General features: G+C 38.5%; 1 protein-coding gene across 8 annotated transcripts in view; it reads left to right on the forward strand.

Moving 5' to 3' along the window:
• The window catches only part of PARD3 (par-3 family cell polarity regulator), a 440,918-nt gene that overhangs the window by 131,561 nt on the left and 291,408 nt on the right, over positions 1–17,949 (forward strand). For all 8 annotated transcript variants that reach the window (XM_062506759.1, XM_062506784.1, XM_062506750.1 and 5 more), the window contains exon 3: positions 16,191–16,371. In XM_062506759.1, the coding sequence (XP_062362743.1) occupies positions 16,191–16,371 (181 nt within the window). The remainder of the gene's footprint in view (positions 1–16,190; positions 16,372–17,949) is intronic.

Genomic DNA, 17,949 nt, shown 5'->3' on the forward strand with positions numbered 1-17,949 from the left:
ACTGAGGTTAGTTTAGAAATACATTTGTGGTTGGCAGTGCTTGTGGGTGGACTGGGCTGGGGGATGTGCAGCCCCTCTGCTCTTTGGCTTTTGGATTTTGCTTTCCTCACTGCCAAGCTGAGGGAGCGTTTGTGGGAATTGACATCTAGTGGGAACTGCATTTTCTTTCTGTGTCATTTCTAAGGGAATTTAAAATTTTGATTTGGATTGAGCTTTTTACAAGTTCCTGGGGCAAATGCCCTCTGCATGTTCTGCTGCCAGCACGGTGGTCTGACAGATTTATTTGTTTGCATTTTCAGGCAGCTGCACTAGTCTACCTCTGAGGATTAATCGCCTTTTCTTCTGCATTAGTTATTTTGGAATTAAGTGTAACATGGAAATATTACATATTTGAAACTTGAGGATTTATCTCTTGGAGTTTTAAGGGACTTAGTAAAGCTCAACTACTCTTGGTAAACTAACATAATTTAAAATTTTAATTTAGATCAGCTTAAGGACAAAATGCTTTATCAGTGCTCTGTAAACTGTATTGGCTACAACTCAAAATGCTAAAAAAATTCTTCTCCGACCAACCATTTGCCACTTCTCATAAGGAATTTGGTAATGATAATCATTATGGATATGATAAGGAGGTGCATTGCCTCTATTCATTATACAGTCTCAAGCCAGTGCTTTCAAACGTGTGTGCCTAAAGTTAGGTCTATAACCAAAGTGTATTTCAATACCCCGTGTGGTTTCTGAGGAAGATGCTACAGCCATTCTTTATGTCTGAAAGTTGGATCACTTTTAAGGGCCTTTCCTGATCTTTGCACCGGTCAGGTCAAGAGTGGTTTGCATTGTAGAAAATAAGAACATATAAGGAAATGACAGTTCCTTTCCTCAAATTAATTTAATATGTTGAACTTACATCTGCTCACATGGGCACAGAGAGCAGGATACCTACAGCAGTTAGCTGCTTTCCAGAGGCTGCTCTGTGAGCTGCTGCTTTGTACATTGGTAGTGCTGGAGCTTCACAATGAGGAGGCTTCCCCCCTCTTCCCCCACTTCTGGCAGCCAACTATTCTGCTATTTTTCTTGCTCATCTGCTCCATCAGATGTGCATGGCCTGCATGCTGCCTCTCTCACACTCTGCTTTGCATTTTTGTGTTATATCCCATTTTGCTTTGCGTTCTCCCCAAGACGTTTGAGGTTCCTATCTCAGGAATTCCTGCCAAGTTCTGGTCTCAGCATCTGTTCCTGACGTTATCCAGATGCTCTAATTTTGGGGCCTTTAAAAACATGAGTTTTCTGATTCTGTTTTTCTCTGAAACCCAAGTAACCTGAAGCACAGATACGATCATGAAAGTGTTAATCTAATTGTTAAACAATACAGTCGTTTTGAAAAGGACACTTCTGACCACAAGAGATTTTGCAATTGCTGGTATGTGCTGAATGTAAATTAATTCATTGTGCCTGGGATAAGGTTACTTTTGTGTAGCTGTGGCTAGATGGAGCTGTCACAATGCGTAACATGGTTTGATTTATGTGCAAAGGCTACATGTGTTAGACTTTCCTGGTATGTGCTATTCATTTTACCTACTACGGGGTTCAATGGTGATACCCTTTTTCTGTTTTATCACAGATGATATAATGTTTGGTAATTATTTTGGAAAGTAGAGAAATCATTTGGGATACAACAATTAGGCACAGAGACTTAAATATGGTTTGCTTTCAGTGAGGGGCAACATTATCCTAAAGCAAGGACATTTGAAACAGTAATGAATGCATAAATGTTTCTGATTAAATATGTGTTTTTTTGTTGTAGTGTGGGCAAAGTCCTTTTAATAAGTGGATGGTCTCCAGTGAGGCAGGTAATTTAAAAGTGGTCTTGCACATGAGAAAAGGTGACCCCTAAGGAAAAGTACAAAAACTGTTCTCTTGAAGCTATGCTGTCTCTCATTTTCAGTCTTTGCCTTTTAATAATAATTGCTAAGATGTTTTAATTAAAAGCAGATCTGGGAGGTATTATCTGCTTCCTCTGTTTAGTCCTTTTAAATGTTAATCACTTTTGACAGCACAATTTACCCAGCTACCTGTGTTAGCCTTATGCAAGGTACCTGCTTTGTGTGGCACCAAAATACAAACTGCACCCCAAAAAGGCTTTCTAAAAATTCATACAGTTGCAAAGATTAAATGTGGCAGGAAAAATACAAAGAAAGAAGAATTAAATGAAGATTTAATGAGACAGTCAGAAAAGCTATTTCAAGATGGCTGGAGCTTCCCAAGAAATTATTCTTTCATGAGAGGTAACAAGATTGAATTCACATCTGTTTCTTCAGGAAGACATTTAGAGAGCAGTGGAAGGTAGGAGGCAAAATTGGAGGTAGCCTTGGAGCTTGTGGACAGTTTCTATCAAGCAGGATTGTTAGGTGCATGCTGAAGAATGCGGAAAACAAAGAGAGAAAAGGAAAAAAGATCTTGCCTCCCCCCCCCAAATTACAACCTTTAACTTATTATAATTATATGTAAAAATTTAAGGAAACTGTAAATTAATCAGAAGAGTTTATTTATCTGTATGTTATAAATAAATAAATAATCTTCTGCTACATGAGTCAAGCAGCTTGTTTTGTGTGATGCTTTTGAATGGAGACTTTGGCAATCAGATTCCACACACTCTTTAACCTTGTGCAAAATTTAATGAAAAACAGAGTTACTACTGACTATACTGTTTTGCCAGCTCGACAAAAGATGTTAAGTTCTGCATATTTTTGCATAATAAAGATGAGTGTTGACAGTGTAATGATCCATTTGGCACAGATAAAATCATGAATGATTTTAATAACCTTACAACAATATTTGAAGTCACTATCAAATACAGACACTTCAACCAGGGACAGACTTGCTGGTCTGGTATGAAGTGTCAGCTACTTTTATAGCCTTAATTTTTCCAGGAGAGAAAAGAGGAGAAATATAGCCTAGATGAGCCCTGAGGAGATGGGGAAACATTAGGGGACCTACAGAATGGAAAGGATCTGTTTTGAGATTTTCAGTGCAGTCCTCATCCACAAGTTGAAGCTGATGGGTTTTGGCAATGCTTGTGTCTCCTGCCCTAGGCTGCAGTACACTTTTATTATGTGTTGAAAAATGCATTTTATGGTTATGGGGTGAGTCAAGGTAAAATGTAAGAATGATAGTCTGGTCCCAAGTTGGGTAGCTTGAAATTTTTGTGCATACAACTGTAATTTCTCTTTTGGGTATTTCTTTTTTGCAAGTTTGTTGTATTCATCCGGGTGATGTAGTTGCATTGGTCCCAGTTCCACAGTGATTTAGGGAATTAATTTTCAAAATTAGTCCTGAAAATAAGTCTGGAGTCTTTCAAGCTTTCACACAAAATGATTTAGGAGTATAATTCTGTCAAAAGCCTCTATTTATGTTCCTGTTTCTTTGGTTATAATGCACTACATCTCTATTCAAAGAAGGAGCACTGCAAGGTGGGGGCTTCTGCAACAAGTGGTCAAGAATCAGAGACTGATGCAAAATTATTGTTAGAGTAATATGAGAGATGTGCTTTACTGGTCATCCCTGCGTGTCAAAGGAAGAAGAGCACTTGACTACCAGTGAATGTGTTTTCAAGGTGAATGTGATGATGTTAACCTGCTAGTTTCCTTCTGAGGTTCTCCTTTCTTAATCTCTTATTTCTTCCTGCTACTTTTTTTTCCTGTTTGTGTTCATAAGGACTTGAGGACAGAAAATTTGCCAGGTGGCTTTTAAAAGCAGAGTTTCAGAAATACCTGGGCATCTAATTTCTAGCAATTTTATGTGGAGAAAATACATGGGATGCCCTTCCACAACCTTATCTGCCAAAATATTGTTGTTGTAAAAGTGGTTCCAGATCATTTTGAAAATGGTTTTGGCAGAGGGAGCCTGGGTTTTGGTTAGTGTCCCTGGAGTTGTGCTGCTAAGTCAGTAAACCTGGTATTTTGTGGGAAATGGACTAGTGTGTGGTAGATGGAAATCCACCTGGATGTGGATGAACAAGGCTTTTCAAAATCCATACAGAGATCACTCTAATCTTCTTAGCTGTAGAAAATGTAAAGGTGTTTAGGAAGAGTCTCTCCTTTTCTGGGCTATCAAGTGTTATCTAAGGAGTGTGTTTTGCTTAAGAGCAGAGCTCTGTTTTTGGCATAGGTTCACATAATAACTGTGGCGAGTCAAGATCCTGTGTCTGGGGATTGCTACAGGATGGGACAACCTCCATGGAATTCCTGGCACATGTCATTTATAATCAACCCAGTGCTGTTGGACAGATAACTTTTATTCTTAATTTTGTAAGGATAGCCCTAATGTAAGTAAAGTTGCAGTGTTTTCACTATTATTATATGTTAAAATAATTAAAACTGTTAGTCATGGGGAAACAAGTAGTCATTTGCATTTAAGATATTTTAGACCCTTATTTAAAGAAGGCAAGAATTATTGTCTAATGTGATGGTTATTTTTGTCATTATGCACAAAATGAAGAATACTGTTATTGTTTTCTTAAATGTCAGAGTTAAATGATTCTCTCTGATTTTTTTTTTTTTAATCTAGATAATGAAGTTAGTTTAAAAAAGCACCCTATCTCATTGTTTTTCAGACCTCTGAAAAGTTTGGGGGGTGGGGAGAGGATGTGTTATACAAAAGGCAAAAGGCACACAGTTTTACCTTTTGAACAGACCTTGACGTTTATTTAAAATAAGCCTAATTTAATCGGTATTGTATTGCACACTGAAGATAATTTAGGCTAGTGTCAAGGACAAGTGTTATCTATTCCTTTGTTGTAGTGAGGTATTGAAATAATGAGTGGAACAGAAGGGAATCAGAAAATGTTTGAAGTTTTTCATCTGTGTCTCTAGATGGGTATTTTTAATCACATTCTCCTGGCTTTTGCATGCAAATTACACTGAACAGCACACACTGTATAAAATGAAGAGCTGTATTCTACAAAATCTATTTTCTTGAAGTTTAATAAGCTTGCAAAGATTGTCCTGTGCTTTAACTAACTAGTTACCTTTTTGTACCTCAGCTGAAATGAAAATCTTAGAATTTAATGCTGCTGTTTTGATGCTGTAGCAGAGGAGTGGAAAGCCTGGTCTTTTTTGGGAGGTTTCTGAAACCATTTCTTTCTTGGTACTCAATGACTGCAGCTCCCAATGACAGATGAGACAACGGTTAAGATTTAATACATTTTTATTTCAGCAATATATCTTGCTATGTGACACCAGCCCCTCTAATAACCTAGTGTCTGGATTACTTACTGCATAGTGTCACTGCTTAACTGCTGACCTCTGTGGCAGAAATAAAACACTGAACTCCTGTACGGTCTGTGCTTTTGACTCGGAAATCTGCAGACCTGCAGAGTCATCCCATACCACAAGCTCAGCTGTGTGAAGTGCAGTCAGGGTATCCTTTTGAGCCTTGTCCCGTAAGACATACAGGACATTTCATAGTGTGCTGTAAAAGTGTAGACTTGTTTCAAAAGTAATACTGGCACCATTGTCCTCAGTGTGCTTCTCGTGTACTCATTTGTGCTGAGGAGTCAGTAATGGAGGGGATGAAATTAGCTTATTCGCATGCTCAGATGTGCCCCAGCTACTTCCCAAGCTCAGCATTCTTTCTTCTGAAACCATGTTTTCTTCATGCACCACTTTAAAGCCAGGATGGATGTAATTTTTTCCAATTTCTTTTCAAAATGAGCTAAGGAGATACTGTGGTAAATCGCATATTGTGGTAATTTTGCAGAGTATGTCCTTAGCCCTGAACAAGAGAACTGTTGGTACAAAAGGATTTGGAGGATTTTTTTTCTGTATAAATTGAGGATTTAAGAAAATAACAAGGCAGCATATACAGAAAAGTATTATATATGCTTTCAAAGGAAGAGTTGGTGAAGAAACAACCCATTAAAAAATACCATGATAAAAACCTTGTGATTGAAAAACTGTCCTATTTAGGACAGATATTTTCTCCAGCTGTTCTCATAGTCCAAACAAGCATGGATTTAAGCATTTTTGTACCTGTCATTTGGAGGACTTTCAACAATTGTGGGAAGCAAAATCTCTCTAAGCATAATATCTTAATTTTTGCTGAGAAGCGTAAAACAAAATTGTGTTAAAGAAATTGGGATGATATTCTCTCTTCTTGGACTCTTAACCATAGTTCTGCTTTTAGTTAGAAGCTGGGAAATGTGTTTAATCCATAATCTTAACCAAGCCAGTTCTGCAGTGAGATGTATCTGCAGCATTTCTCGTGTTTGGACTCCCAAGGCTGACTCCATCCTCCATGAGATCGGGGTGCAGCGATGGCACTGCCCAGCCTTTCAGCAGGGCTAGACAGCTGTGGAGATCACAGAGTCACAGAATCACAGAATGACTAGTTTGGAAGAGACCTTCGCAGTCATCCAGTCCAACCCATGCCGTCACACCTCAACTAGACCATGGCACCAAGTGTCACATCCAGTCTTTTCTTAAACACATCCAGGGGTGGTGACTCTACCAGCTCCCCAGGCAGACCATTCCAGCACTTTATCACTCTGTGAAAAATTTTCCCCTAACATCCAGTCTAATTTTCCCTTGAAAATGTGTCCTCTTGTTCTGTTGGTTGTTCCCTGGTGAAAAGACCAACCCCCACATGACCACAGGCACCTTTCAGGCAGTTGCAGAGAGTGATAAGGTCACCCCTGAGTCTCCTTCTCTCCAGGCTAAGCTACCCCAGCTCCCTCAGCCATTCCTCACAGGGCTTGTGTTCCAAGCCCCTCACCAGCCTTGTCGCCCTTCTCTGAATGCGCTCCAACATCTCAACATCCTTCCTAAACTGATGAACACCTTCACTGGGAAGGCTGGGATCTGCAGCTAATTGCAAGAGCTTGTGTAGCGTTCCTTAGCATGGTTACAGCTAACGGCAGGAGTGCAGCATTCAGAAGTGTGATTTAAAGTAACAAACTGTGGCTTCTAGACCTGTTCCTGGCCAGGTCAGCATGTCCTGCTGAAGATAAACTCAGCTCCTGGCTCCATAGTCCTGCCTGTTCTGTCAGCTTCATGAAATGTGGGGCCTTTCTGCATTCCTGGGCTGTCTGTAAGAGCTGACTGCTGTGATGTCTTCGCAAATTAGCTGCTCAGGAGGGCCAAGATCCAGCCCTGGTGTTGGACTTGCTGTGTCTGTGCAGTATGTTCAGCCAGGTGAGCACTTCAGAAGGGCTTTGCAGGGTAATCTGTGTGTGCTCTGTCTGTCCTTGTGTCTGTCTGTCAGTCTGTAAATGTGGGCTGGCGGTTCAGCTCTCAGACAGTGCATTATGTGTAGAAGTGGTGTCTGGTACCGTCAAGGGGCGAGGTCAAGGAGAACAAATCCAGCCAACCAAGCAGGCAGCTCAGTGTCAGCTACTGCTAATAGTCCTTGTAATAATTTTAACTCTGTTCAATTATTGTCTTATTTCTTTGTCTAAGTCTCAGCCTGATTTACACCCTGGAGGTGAGGTCAAGAGCAATTCAGACAGAATATACACAAATGACTTTTCCAGGGTGCTGTAGTCATGCTTGCTTTTATATTGTTGCTCAGAAATAAGGGGGAGAAAAGAAAAGTAATGTGAGATAAATATTTTAAATATTTTAACATTCTAAATATATTTTAAATATTTTTAATAGCATGGGAACTTACAGGATAGTACCTAATACTGCATTTAATTCCTAGTGGGAGAGGATTAGATTGCAATTTAATATTGATTCTAGAATTTCTCAGATCAAAGTGCCATGGGAAATGAATAATCTAAAGCGATGTTTTAATAAAAAGCTTGTATATTTACTTCAGAATAATTTCTTAGATTTAAAGAATCATGAAAGCAGAAGATTTTAAAACTACCTGTAAAATTAAAGTATCCTTCAAATCAATAGGTGAGTTTTGATCTTGCGGATATGATTTAAGTTGATGCGTTAAGTTGAGCTTTAAAAGCGAGGGGTGCTTACTTAGTCAGCAGATTTAGAAGCGACTTTCACTGTAACTTATGATGTATTTTCCAGCCCTGGCTATTTTATCTCATGGGGTTTTGAGAGGGTGAATTATGCTTATCATAGGTAAATGAATAACCCCCCTCAGCAGTATGGGCTGGGAGGCTGCTGCCTGTAGGGGCAGAGCTGGTGGAGAACCCCATGAATGTGGGTCAGCAGAGCCCTCGTGGTGAAGATGAGCAGCTCCACCCTGGGCTATTTGAGCAAGTCTGTAGTCAGCAGCTTCAGGGAAGTGATTAGGCTGGACCTGAGTACTCGGAGCCTAGAAAGCCAGCCATATCCTGGGCTGCATCCAAAGCCCTGTGGGCTGCACGGCAAGGGAGGAGATTCTGCCCCTCTGCTCTATTCCAGTGAGACCCATCTGCAGTGCTGCATCCAGCTCTGGGGTGCCAGCACAGGAAGGGCATTGACCTGTTGGAGTGACACCACCAAGATGATTAGGGAGATGATGGAGCGCCTCTCCTATGACCAAAGGCTGAGAGAATTGGGATTGTTCAGCCTGGAGAAGAGAAGGCTGCTGCTAATTGCAGCTGTCCAGTACCTGAAGGGACCTCACAAGAAAGAAGGAGGAGGATTTTTCACAAGGACATGCAGTTACAGGGCAAGGGGGAATGGATTCAACTGAGATGGAGCTTTAGTGAAGGGTGCTCCTGCTCGTGGCAGGGAGATTGGAACTGGTTGATCTTTAAGTTCCCTTTTAACCCTAATAATTCTGTGATTCTGTGATTATTTCTCTCTGCTTCTGGAATATTTTGGCCTTCTCAATACAAGGAAGACATTACAGTGATACAGCCAGAGCTGTTCAGGTGCATTAGCAGGCTGGAAGCTGTCACAGGGCAAGGGGGACCTTTAGGGTGCTCTGTGACCGTGTGGCTCCCTAAGGCACAACAGCCTTGATGTAGCTGCTCTCTGTCAGGGATGGTGAAGATGGAACTGGACTTTTCTGTGAGGTGCACAGGAGTAGTGTGAGGGACAACAAAACACTGTGACAAGGAAAGTGTCCGCTCAATATAGGGAAAAGGACCAAGAGGGCTAAATGCTGGGAGAGAACCTAGAGAGGTTGTGAACTGTCTTTACTTCAGGTTTTTAAACAATGCAACTGGATGTGCCTCTGAGCAGCTTCCTCTCAGTGACCCTGGTTTGAACAAGGACTTGTCTAGTTGATCTCCAGAGGTCTCTTCCAGTTCATGTTATTCCAAGATTCTGTATGAGTTTACACTTCTGTATAATCCACTGAAAATTGAATACAAAGTATTAATATGATCATGGAATGTGACCCTTTAAATGTCCTTGTTTTTTCCAAAAGCTAAAATGCAGTAAAGTTACTGTGAAAAGTTCTTTGTTTGGCTCCCTTCCAGCTAGTTTACTTTGAAAAGTTTTACGAAAAGCTAGTTCTGGTTTCATGGCTGAAGTGATTAATTAGGGCAATTAGGTAATGATTTTTTTTTTTTGAATTACAGAGGTTTTTTGTTTGTGCTGCAGCTTATCCTAAATTTAAATGGTCCTTGCCCTTTTTTTTCCTTTTAAAATGCTGGGTGATGTCTAAGTCTGTGGAGGGGACACTCAGGTTGCACATGGCCACATGACATTGAGCACAGAGTGACTCTTAGATGCTGTTATTTTGCTAATTGCTTTTTTTGTTGTTGTTTATTTGTTTTGTTTAATATCTGTGGGCAGTAATGTATTATTGTGAAAATACCTATTCTGTATTTTCTCTTAGTAGCTCATTGAAACAGTAGTTATATTTAAATGGGTTTTTAATGAGCCATGTAGAAAAGTGAAACTCAAGGAATAATAAGAATTTGGGTCTGCCATGGGGCTATTAAAGTCAGTTCAGTCATCAGAAAACCTATGAATTGATTTTCTATTTAGTTTCTTTCATTTCTAAATAATAATTGGCTGCTCCCTTGCTAGAGATTTTCCCGAATTTATGTTTTTTTTCCCCTTATACTCATCTGTTCATTCACAAGGAACTTGTGTTTTGGGATGTTATGCAGTCTGAGGTGCCATTAGCTGAAATTTGATTTACTGCTGAGCCTTATTAAACAACTACTCCTTAGTTCTGTATTGCAACATGGACTGAGACATAGACTGCTTTGGGTGTAAGTGGTTTTTGCCAACCCTCAAGAGCTGCTAGAGAACTGTTTTTGTATTCTACTGCAGTCTCCCTCAGCTGTGCTAGATGCCGATTATGTGTCTGGTCAGTTCTGTTGGTGCCTTGCTAGTTCACTGTACAGTCTTGCTTGGGACTGGAAATGCTTTTTTTGCTGAGGAGAGGATCCCAGCGATGTTCATGTTTAAATTTTTTTTGCCAGCCTTCTCCATGTCCTCCCAGGCACTTGCTGCATGTGTCTGAAAGCATATGGCCATGCTGTGAGAGGGTTTGAAATTTCCCTTATCAGCAGCCCATGGCTGTCACAGTGGGTGCAGACAGAGACCTGCACTGTGGGACTGCAGGACAGGGCTGGGCTTAACCCTCAGGCATCGGAGGTTAAAGGAAATGCTGAAAGTAACTATTTTAGGGGAAGATATTTTCACAAAGCTGATTTAGATTTTAGAGTCTCATTTGAACTATCAAAATATATTTTCAAGGACCATAAGTCCCCTGTGAAAAGGTTCAGTTTTAAAATGTTAACTGAGAACCAGAATCCTTGACAGCACTGGTGCCTCCCCAGAGGTGTGTGGTTGAGCTGCTCCATCACTTGGAGCTGTCTCAAAAGGTCTGTTCTCTGTTCTCCTGGAGCCAGAAAAATAGCATCTTGTGTGAAAGGCAGTTTTGTCCATGGATGGCCATCCTGCAGGAGCTGTGCAGCATAAATGCCAGAAGACCTCAGCAGCTGTGAAAGGCAAGATCACATCTGGAAGTTGTATAGACCAGGAGGGGAAGTGCAGGGTTCAGCCTGGGGAATCCAGACACTTCGGGTCGCTCAGTGGATTAACTACTGAACAATTGGCCACTGAACAGCCAGAACAAATTAGGAATGTTCTTGTATAAAATTATGTCCTAAATGTCCTTCTGATGAGAAGAAACCAGATATTTAAAATGGCTCCTAATAATCTAAAAAGGTGAGTGATTTCAGTTTCACTCAAGGTTAAAAAGAGAGGATAAGAAGTGTAGACCCTCTGTGAAACCCAAAGGATGTGAAAACTGGAGGATCAGTTGCTGTCTTTCTAGCGGGAGAATGGAGCTGTAATCCTCACAGGTGCTAAAATAAATCTGAAATAATTGCTGATGCCTACGCATGAGCCCATATCAGATTCATCAATAAATACCACCAAAGAATTATCAAATTTTGGACAAGTACTTAGGAATGTGCAAAATTCCAGTGATCTTTTTGACAATCATATCATAGTGGTGGAAAAATAGAGCAGAAGTTTCTAGCTTTATGAATTTCTTTGGAGTGGATGATGTCTGCTTTTGTGGTTTGATGCTGAAGAGAGATTACCTGATTGGACCATTTGATAGTGATGAATTGGTTTATATGATAGTGGTACTTAATGAAAATGTAAACAGCCATTGCTGGTGGAAAAAGCTTTTTTTAATCCAGTTAATTAACGTTCTTAATCTAGTCTATTAATTAAGACTGCATATGTGTTTACTAATTTTTAATTACTTTAGAATAGATGGAAATTGTAATAATTAATGCTGGAATGCAGACTTCTGCTGCTTTGTCAATATTAAAATAAATCAATCTCCCTGCCTTTTATTTAAGCAAATATAACCTGGTTAGCTTCATGTGTTGAGTCCCAGACAGAGCAATAGAGAAGCTCATCATCTCTTTTAGAAAGAACAATATGTTGTATTGTAATTAATTCTGAACAATGTGGTGTTATAGAGGGCTGAATGCAGTCATAGGCTGGAATGTCTTCCTCCTACCCCAGATCTAAAGTTGCCTCAGTAAAACTTTGTTTTGATATCTTAGGCTGTGAAATAATTTCTTTATAAGGCATTTGGTTGATAAAGCTTACATATGATGAAGCTTGAATATGTTGCTAACATATTTTGCAAAAAAAAAAATTAAATTATGTTACTCTCCTTTCATTGTCTGTCTTCTATGCTGCTATGGAAAGATTCTTTATCTGTCAGAAGAGAAGAGCATCAGGTTGCTGGTTTTTAAACTGTACTCCTATTTTTTTTTGTCTTCATATGGTAAGGAGGGCAATAAAAAAATCCCTTACACCTCTTGAAATATACTAATGATCACAAGTATGCTTTTTACAGCTGGGATAATTGTTGAGTTTTACTGCAGTTCTTTATTTCTAGAAATAGGAAGATTGTTAGTCAAGCACTGAATGTTGTTGCTTTTTAAAATAATTGTATCTTTTGTTGATAATTCATACAAAATTGCTTGTATTTATTGCTGTGGAGTTGAAAAAGTATTTTAGTTTATGCAGTTGACCATTTGAAGACTTACTCTAATTCCTTTGCTGAAATAGGATTGACTTTCCATAAGTTATGATCTGAACAAAGCTGCTGTCTTTATATCTGAATGTATTAATGAATATTTGAAACTTATTTTTTCTTGAAAAAGTTGCATACGTGTACCAAAATCTTACGTTGTTCAAACTGATGACACTTCCTGTGCCATCTTACTGTGGTAAATGATGATAATGAAACCTCTCACCTTTCTGTTGCTTTTGCAATATTATAATAAGAAATGTAAGCACGCCAATCTAAATTAAGCCTATTGTTTATTAAATTTGTTTTGGGATGGCAAGTTGTTTTTTCAACTTGATTTTATTGCCTATTTGCAGATTTTTAGTTCAGTGTTTGAAAAATGCAGGTAGTCCTGTTGCCTTGGGTGATTAAAATTACTGCCATATTCTCATGACTTTGATGCATTCAAGTTGAGGTCCCACGGAATATGGGATGGATAAAATATATTATAATTATTTATTAACTGTTGTTGACATGATATTTGGTCTTTGGTGTGGGTTTCTCTTTCACAAAGAAAAATAAAATTAAACCAAATGTCACTAGTACTCACTGAATTTTGGTGGAAGTTCTTTTAAAGAGCTGATAGTGATCTAGTATTAAACAACTAAGCTGTTTTCTTTATTAATGCATTACTATGGTTTGTTCAGTCTTTCTGCTGATCATTTTTGCATAAGAGTGGATTTTATGATGAGTTTCTCAGGTCACTGCAGGTGATGAGATCTAAAACTGAAGGACAGAGAACAGGCGGCACAGCTCATTTTAGGTATTGGAAATAATAGAGTGATTCTCAAAAGGTTAGGGTAACTTCAGTCATTTATTTCTTGTTAAAGAAGAACAAGATCAACATGGAAGTAGTCTCCTGACAGTAAAGATGAGGTTTCCAGAGAAGATAGTCATCTTCATTTTCTACTGTCATTGTAAATCTGACATCTAAAGCCCAGCAAAATACCATAGGCTTACTGTTGACTTTGAGGCTGATAAAAACTGGTCTAGTAATGTGCGCTTCATTCTTTGCCAAATTAAAAACATCTCTGTGGCCTTTAAACATGACTCATCAAGAGTCACGTTGATGGCACAGAGCACTGTTTATCACTGTGGATTCCTGCAGCAAAGGATTCTTCATAGCTCCAGTCACCTACTCCTGTGGTTCCTTCCACATTGTGTAAAGTGTCTCTTGAATGTTTTTTGTTTTGTTTCTTGTTCTTCTTCTTATGGTAGTCAAGGTGTGATCCAGCGGTACAGTTCCTTTCCTTGAATAATCTCCTTTGATTAAAGTAAAAGGTGTTGAATTTAGAGATAAATGCTTGATATCATTATACAGTGCAAGATGTTTTGGCTGTTCTTGTTTCCTCTGAGCTCGTAATCTTGCAGAATTGCATACTAGGGTCTGGAAACCAAGATTCAAGAGTGTTTATCTGCATTAAGTCTTCCAGTCCCCAGGACTTTCTAGCTCATTATGAGGACTGATTTGTTGTAGTCCAGATGGCTACTGTACAATCATAGTGCTGTTTTACAATGAACTTCCTAACCTGTACTCCTAATGCTAATTAGATTTGGAGAAGACTAACATGGCTTGTGTTTCTTCACACTGAAAAAATGTTACAACTTGGTTTGCCTTTTGATGGAACTGAAGCCTTTTGAAGGTTTGATGCTGTCAAAACTGTGAATACCTGCAAAAAATGATAAGATCAAAAGCTAAGCTTGAAATAAGAAACATTCGTTTTTACATGTTCTGAAGTTATAGGTTGTAGACTGTCTGGAATAGGCAAAAAGCTGGAGGCAACTTGGAGTAGGAGATAAACTATAGAGAGATTTATATGCACATACATTTTTGCATATATGTAATATCTATACAATACTTGAAGCTGCATGCATCAGATAATATTTTTTAATCAGCCTCAAAGGAACAGAATGTAATGGGGGGATTTATCTTGATACATGACATGCAAAGGACAAAAAGATCTGATGTTTCATGCTAGGATTCTTAAATGCTTTGTTTGTCTTTTGTTGGAATACCTTACAGATCTTCACTTGTGGATTAATTTGTTTTCAGTTGCTGGAGATTGGTAATTAGCTTGCTATAAAACAGTAAGAGAGTTATGAGTAAAGTTTTAGAAGCATATTTTTGTAAGCATTGGTATTTCACATTGTGTTAGAAAATTAAATTTCCAATACTCCTGAGCTACTGACATTTTGGTGTTGTCATGTCTCTTTTGTGTGTAGATTTCTCAAGCATAAAATAATGACTTTTATGGTAAAAACATGTTCCAGCTGTCTGCAGCTGCAGTCTGGTTTTCCTGCTGCTACCTACCTTTCAACTAGCACTGGAGAGAGCATGGTCCTTTATCCATTACTTATTTCTTCTGTTTTTTGCATGCCTGAGCCTAAATTTGCATTAGATATGGAATTATTGGCAGAAGTTTGCTATTCTCTGTAATTTCAAAATGAGTGGTGAAAATGAGTGAATGCCTGAGAGTACTTTCAAAAGCTGAATTCCCAAATGGTTTCCACTTGGACTTAGAGTTGCAGTTTTAAATTTTTTTATTGATGCTTATGTAAGTTAAATATGAGTAAAGGGACTATTATTGAAATCTTTTGGCTAAGATAATGGTGAAATCACTTCAAAAAAAAGAGAAAATTGCCTCTGATGCCATGGAGTTTTAGCTGTTGTGCTAACAGAATAAACAATTTGCAGAGACCAGCATAGGTTTAAGTTGATTTGCTCCATTTACCCTTCCAATTTGGACAGAAGAATGCAATGCTTTCTTGGAAATGTCTTTCAAATATTATATTATAGATTAATTTGCAGGCTGCAGAGTGCTGCTATCCATAACACTTTTTATCTGTCTTCAAAATTAAGTTCTAAAATGAAATGTGTATAAGAGCTAGTGTTGCCTCTTTCAGTATGTTACCAAAGATAAATTGGGATAAATTATTTGTTTCAAATAAGTGCATGAAATAATTTACAGTGGAAAAAATAACTCAGGTTTATCAAAAATCACTGTGATATTTTCCTGTTTATCTTGCAGTGGTGAACACAGATTTAGTAAATATTTATTAAATTAGTGACTTGGCAAAGTTCTAAATGGGACTTGAGATTTCAAATTTGAAGAACTGATGGCAGACAGATACAGAGTATCTCCATAAATCTGACTAAAGAAATTTTGCAAGGGAAGCCCACAACTTAAGTCATAATAATAGATAATAGATTAATAGATGACGGATTAATAGAAGATGACTGTTTGTGATTATAACACATTTCCTTGGCTTTGCATTTTGTCTGTAGCTTTCAGTGTGTATCATCATAACTTCCTGAAAGTTTTTATTCTGTAAAACTGATTTTGCTCATGATTCGACTCTGTAGTAATGATGCATATAGAGGTATCTAAACACAGAAATTGAATTCCAGTGCACAGGCATCAATCCACACTCGGATAGTTTTCTGCATTTCTGGGTAAGATGAAATGGTTTGCTGGGGAAGGTGCAACCTTTGCTTTCCTTTGGTACCATTCTTTCTGTGTCTCACAGTGATGAGTTTGGTGTCCCATCAGAGCTGTTGATCCTTTGTAGGTTCCAGTTAATGGCTGCCTTTCCTTGGGCTGATGCTCTGCATTGATCGGCATCTCTGCTGATAGACACTTCTTGCTCTTTGGTGGGAAGACATGATGAATGCCATCTGTAATGGCACTTTGATGGTATTTAGTGGTTTTTTTAACAGTAGATTAAATTGTCATTTGCAGCTCGTGGCCGTGTTTGATGAGCAAGATCCTCACCATGGGGGTGATGGCACCAGTGCCAGCTCGACAGGCACGCAAAGCCCGGAGATTTTTGGCAGTGAGCTTGGCTCCAACGCAGCGTCGGCCTTTCAGCCTTACCAAGCAGCAAGTGAAATTGAGGTCACCCCGTCAGTCCTTCGTGCGAGTGAGTAAATGTTCTCGGTATCTCAACGTGTTTTGTGTAAATTTACAAAGATGCCAAGTGCTGTTACCCGTCGATGCTGCTGAGAAAAATGATTCATTATCTGTCCTTATCGAAAGCTGATCAGAACTGAGAAACTGCGTAAATGCTTCTTGCATGCAAGTAAACAAACCTGTTCTGTTTTAATAAATTATTTATAAATTGCTTTTAGGAACCATAAGTTCCTTCTATGCTGCCAGTTTAAAATTGTCCTCACACTGAAAATCACAGCAATATCTCCAAATGTAGTTTCTGCATGGTATAATTTTCAGTTTGCCAGTTTTGTTCCATTTAATGAACAAAATGGTAAAAAGAAACTAAAGATAGGAGCACTTTCTACTTAACCTGTCAATGTTGCTAGGTTATGCTGTCACCTTTCCATAAAAACACCTGCTAAAATATGCATTTACTGTGTTGCAAAAAAACACTTTAAAAAGCAGAAACTACAGCAGAAGCATCCCTTAATTTTGTTTATTTCAATGTGGTGAACTTTTGTTGGAAAACCACATAGCAGGAATTACTTTCTGCATTTCTTGCTCAGGCCAGTTCTTTGAATATTTGAGCTTATTAAGAAGAAAATCTATGGAATTAAATTTACTGTGTAATTTTTATTGCTGTTAAAAGTGCCATGCAAGCAAGACAATGTGGATAAGGCATTGTGTCCTTTTATGTGTAGTGTCTATCATTTTGCTCACTGAACTTTTGAAATAGGGACTCCACTCCAGAAAATTCTTAGCAGAAGTTAGTATTATCGGTCCTTTGATATTTTAGATACATTGTTTAAAACAACAATGTGTAATTTCCAAGAGATTGATTTTGTGTAGGTGTTTTTTTAATGGATAAAATCTGTGTTTAAGCAGTCAGGGAGAATACAAATGGAAAAGTTACCACTCTGTCAAGTTTGAGGGGTTTTGTACCAGAATGTTTTCTGTAAAATTAAGGGAATAGCATTTAACAATTACCTTACACCGAGCTGAATGTGTGTCTTTTTAAGCTACAACTATGCTTCACTGCAACACAGAATTAAATTAGGGAAGGATTAATGGCAGAATAAAGAAGTATCCTGGAATTTCAGGACTCTTCCAATTTTGCTGTCACTAGAGTGTGTCACTGCTAAGTGCACATCTCATTTTTATGTATAAGCCAAAAAACTGTCCTCCCTGGTTTTCAACTTAGCAGGGGTTAGAGCAAGCAAATGCATACACATTTTCTCCTTAGTGTGATTATCTGCTGTATTGTACAATACATGAATTTTAGTGCATCAAAATCATATAGTGCAGATAAAATTCAGTGATATATTGGACAGCTCACTTATCTTTGGTGTCATTCTGGAAAATGCATGGAACACTTGGCTAGTTCACTGATTGCTAAGATGACCAAAAACGGGTTTGAGACCCTTCAATATGAAGGTCTTTAGAAATACAGAAGACTTCTGAAACTGTTGGTAAGGATTATAGCTCTTTGACACTTTTTATAGAAGTATGCACAAATAAAGTGTGTGAAACAATATGCAATAAATATGTTATCAGAAATCAGAAATGT

The sequence above is a fragment of the Cinclus cinclus genome, chromosome 1, assembly GCF_963662255.1.
Source record: "Cinclus cinclus chromosome 1, bCinCin1.1, whole genome shotgun sequence".
Classification (NCBI taxonomy): Eukaryota; Metazoa; Chordata; class Aves; order Passeriformes; family Cinclidae; genus Cinclus; species Cinclus cinclus.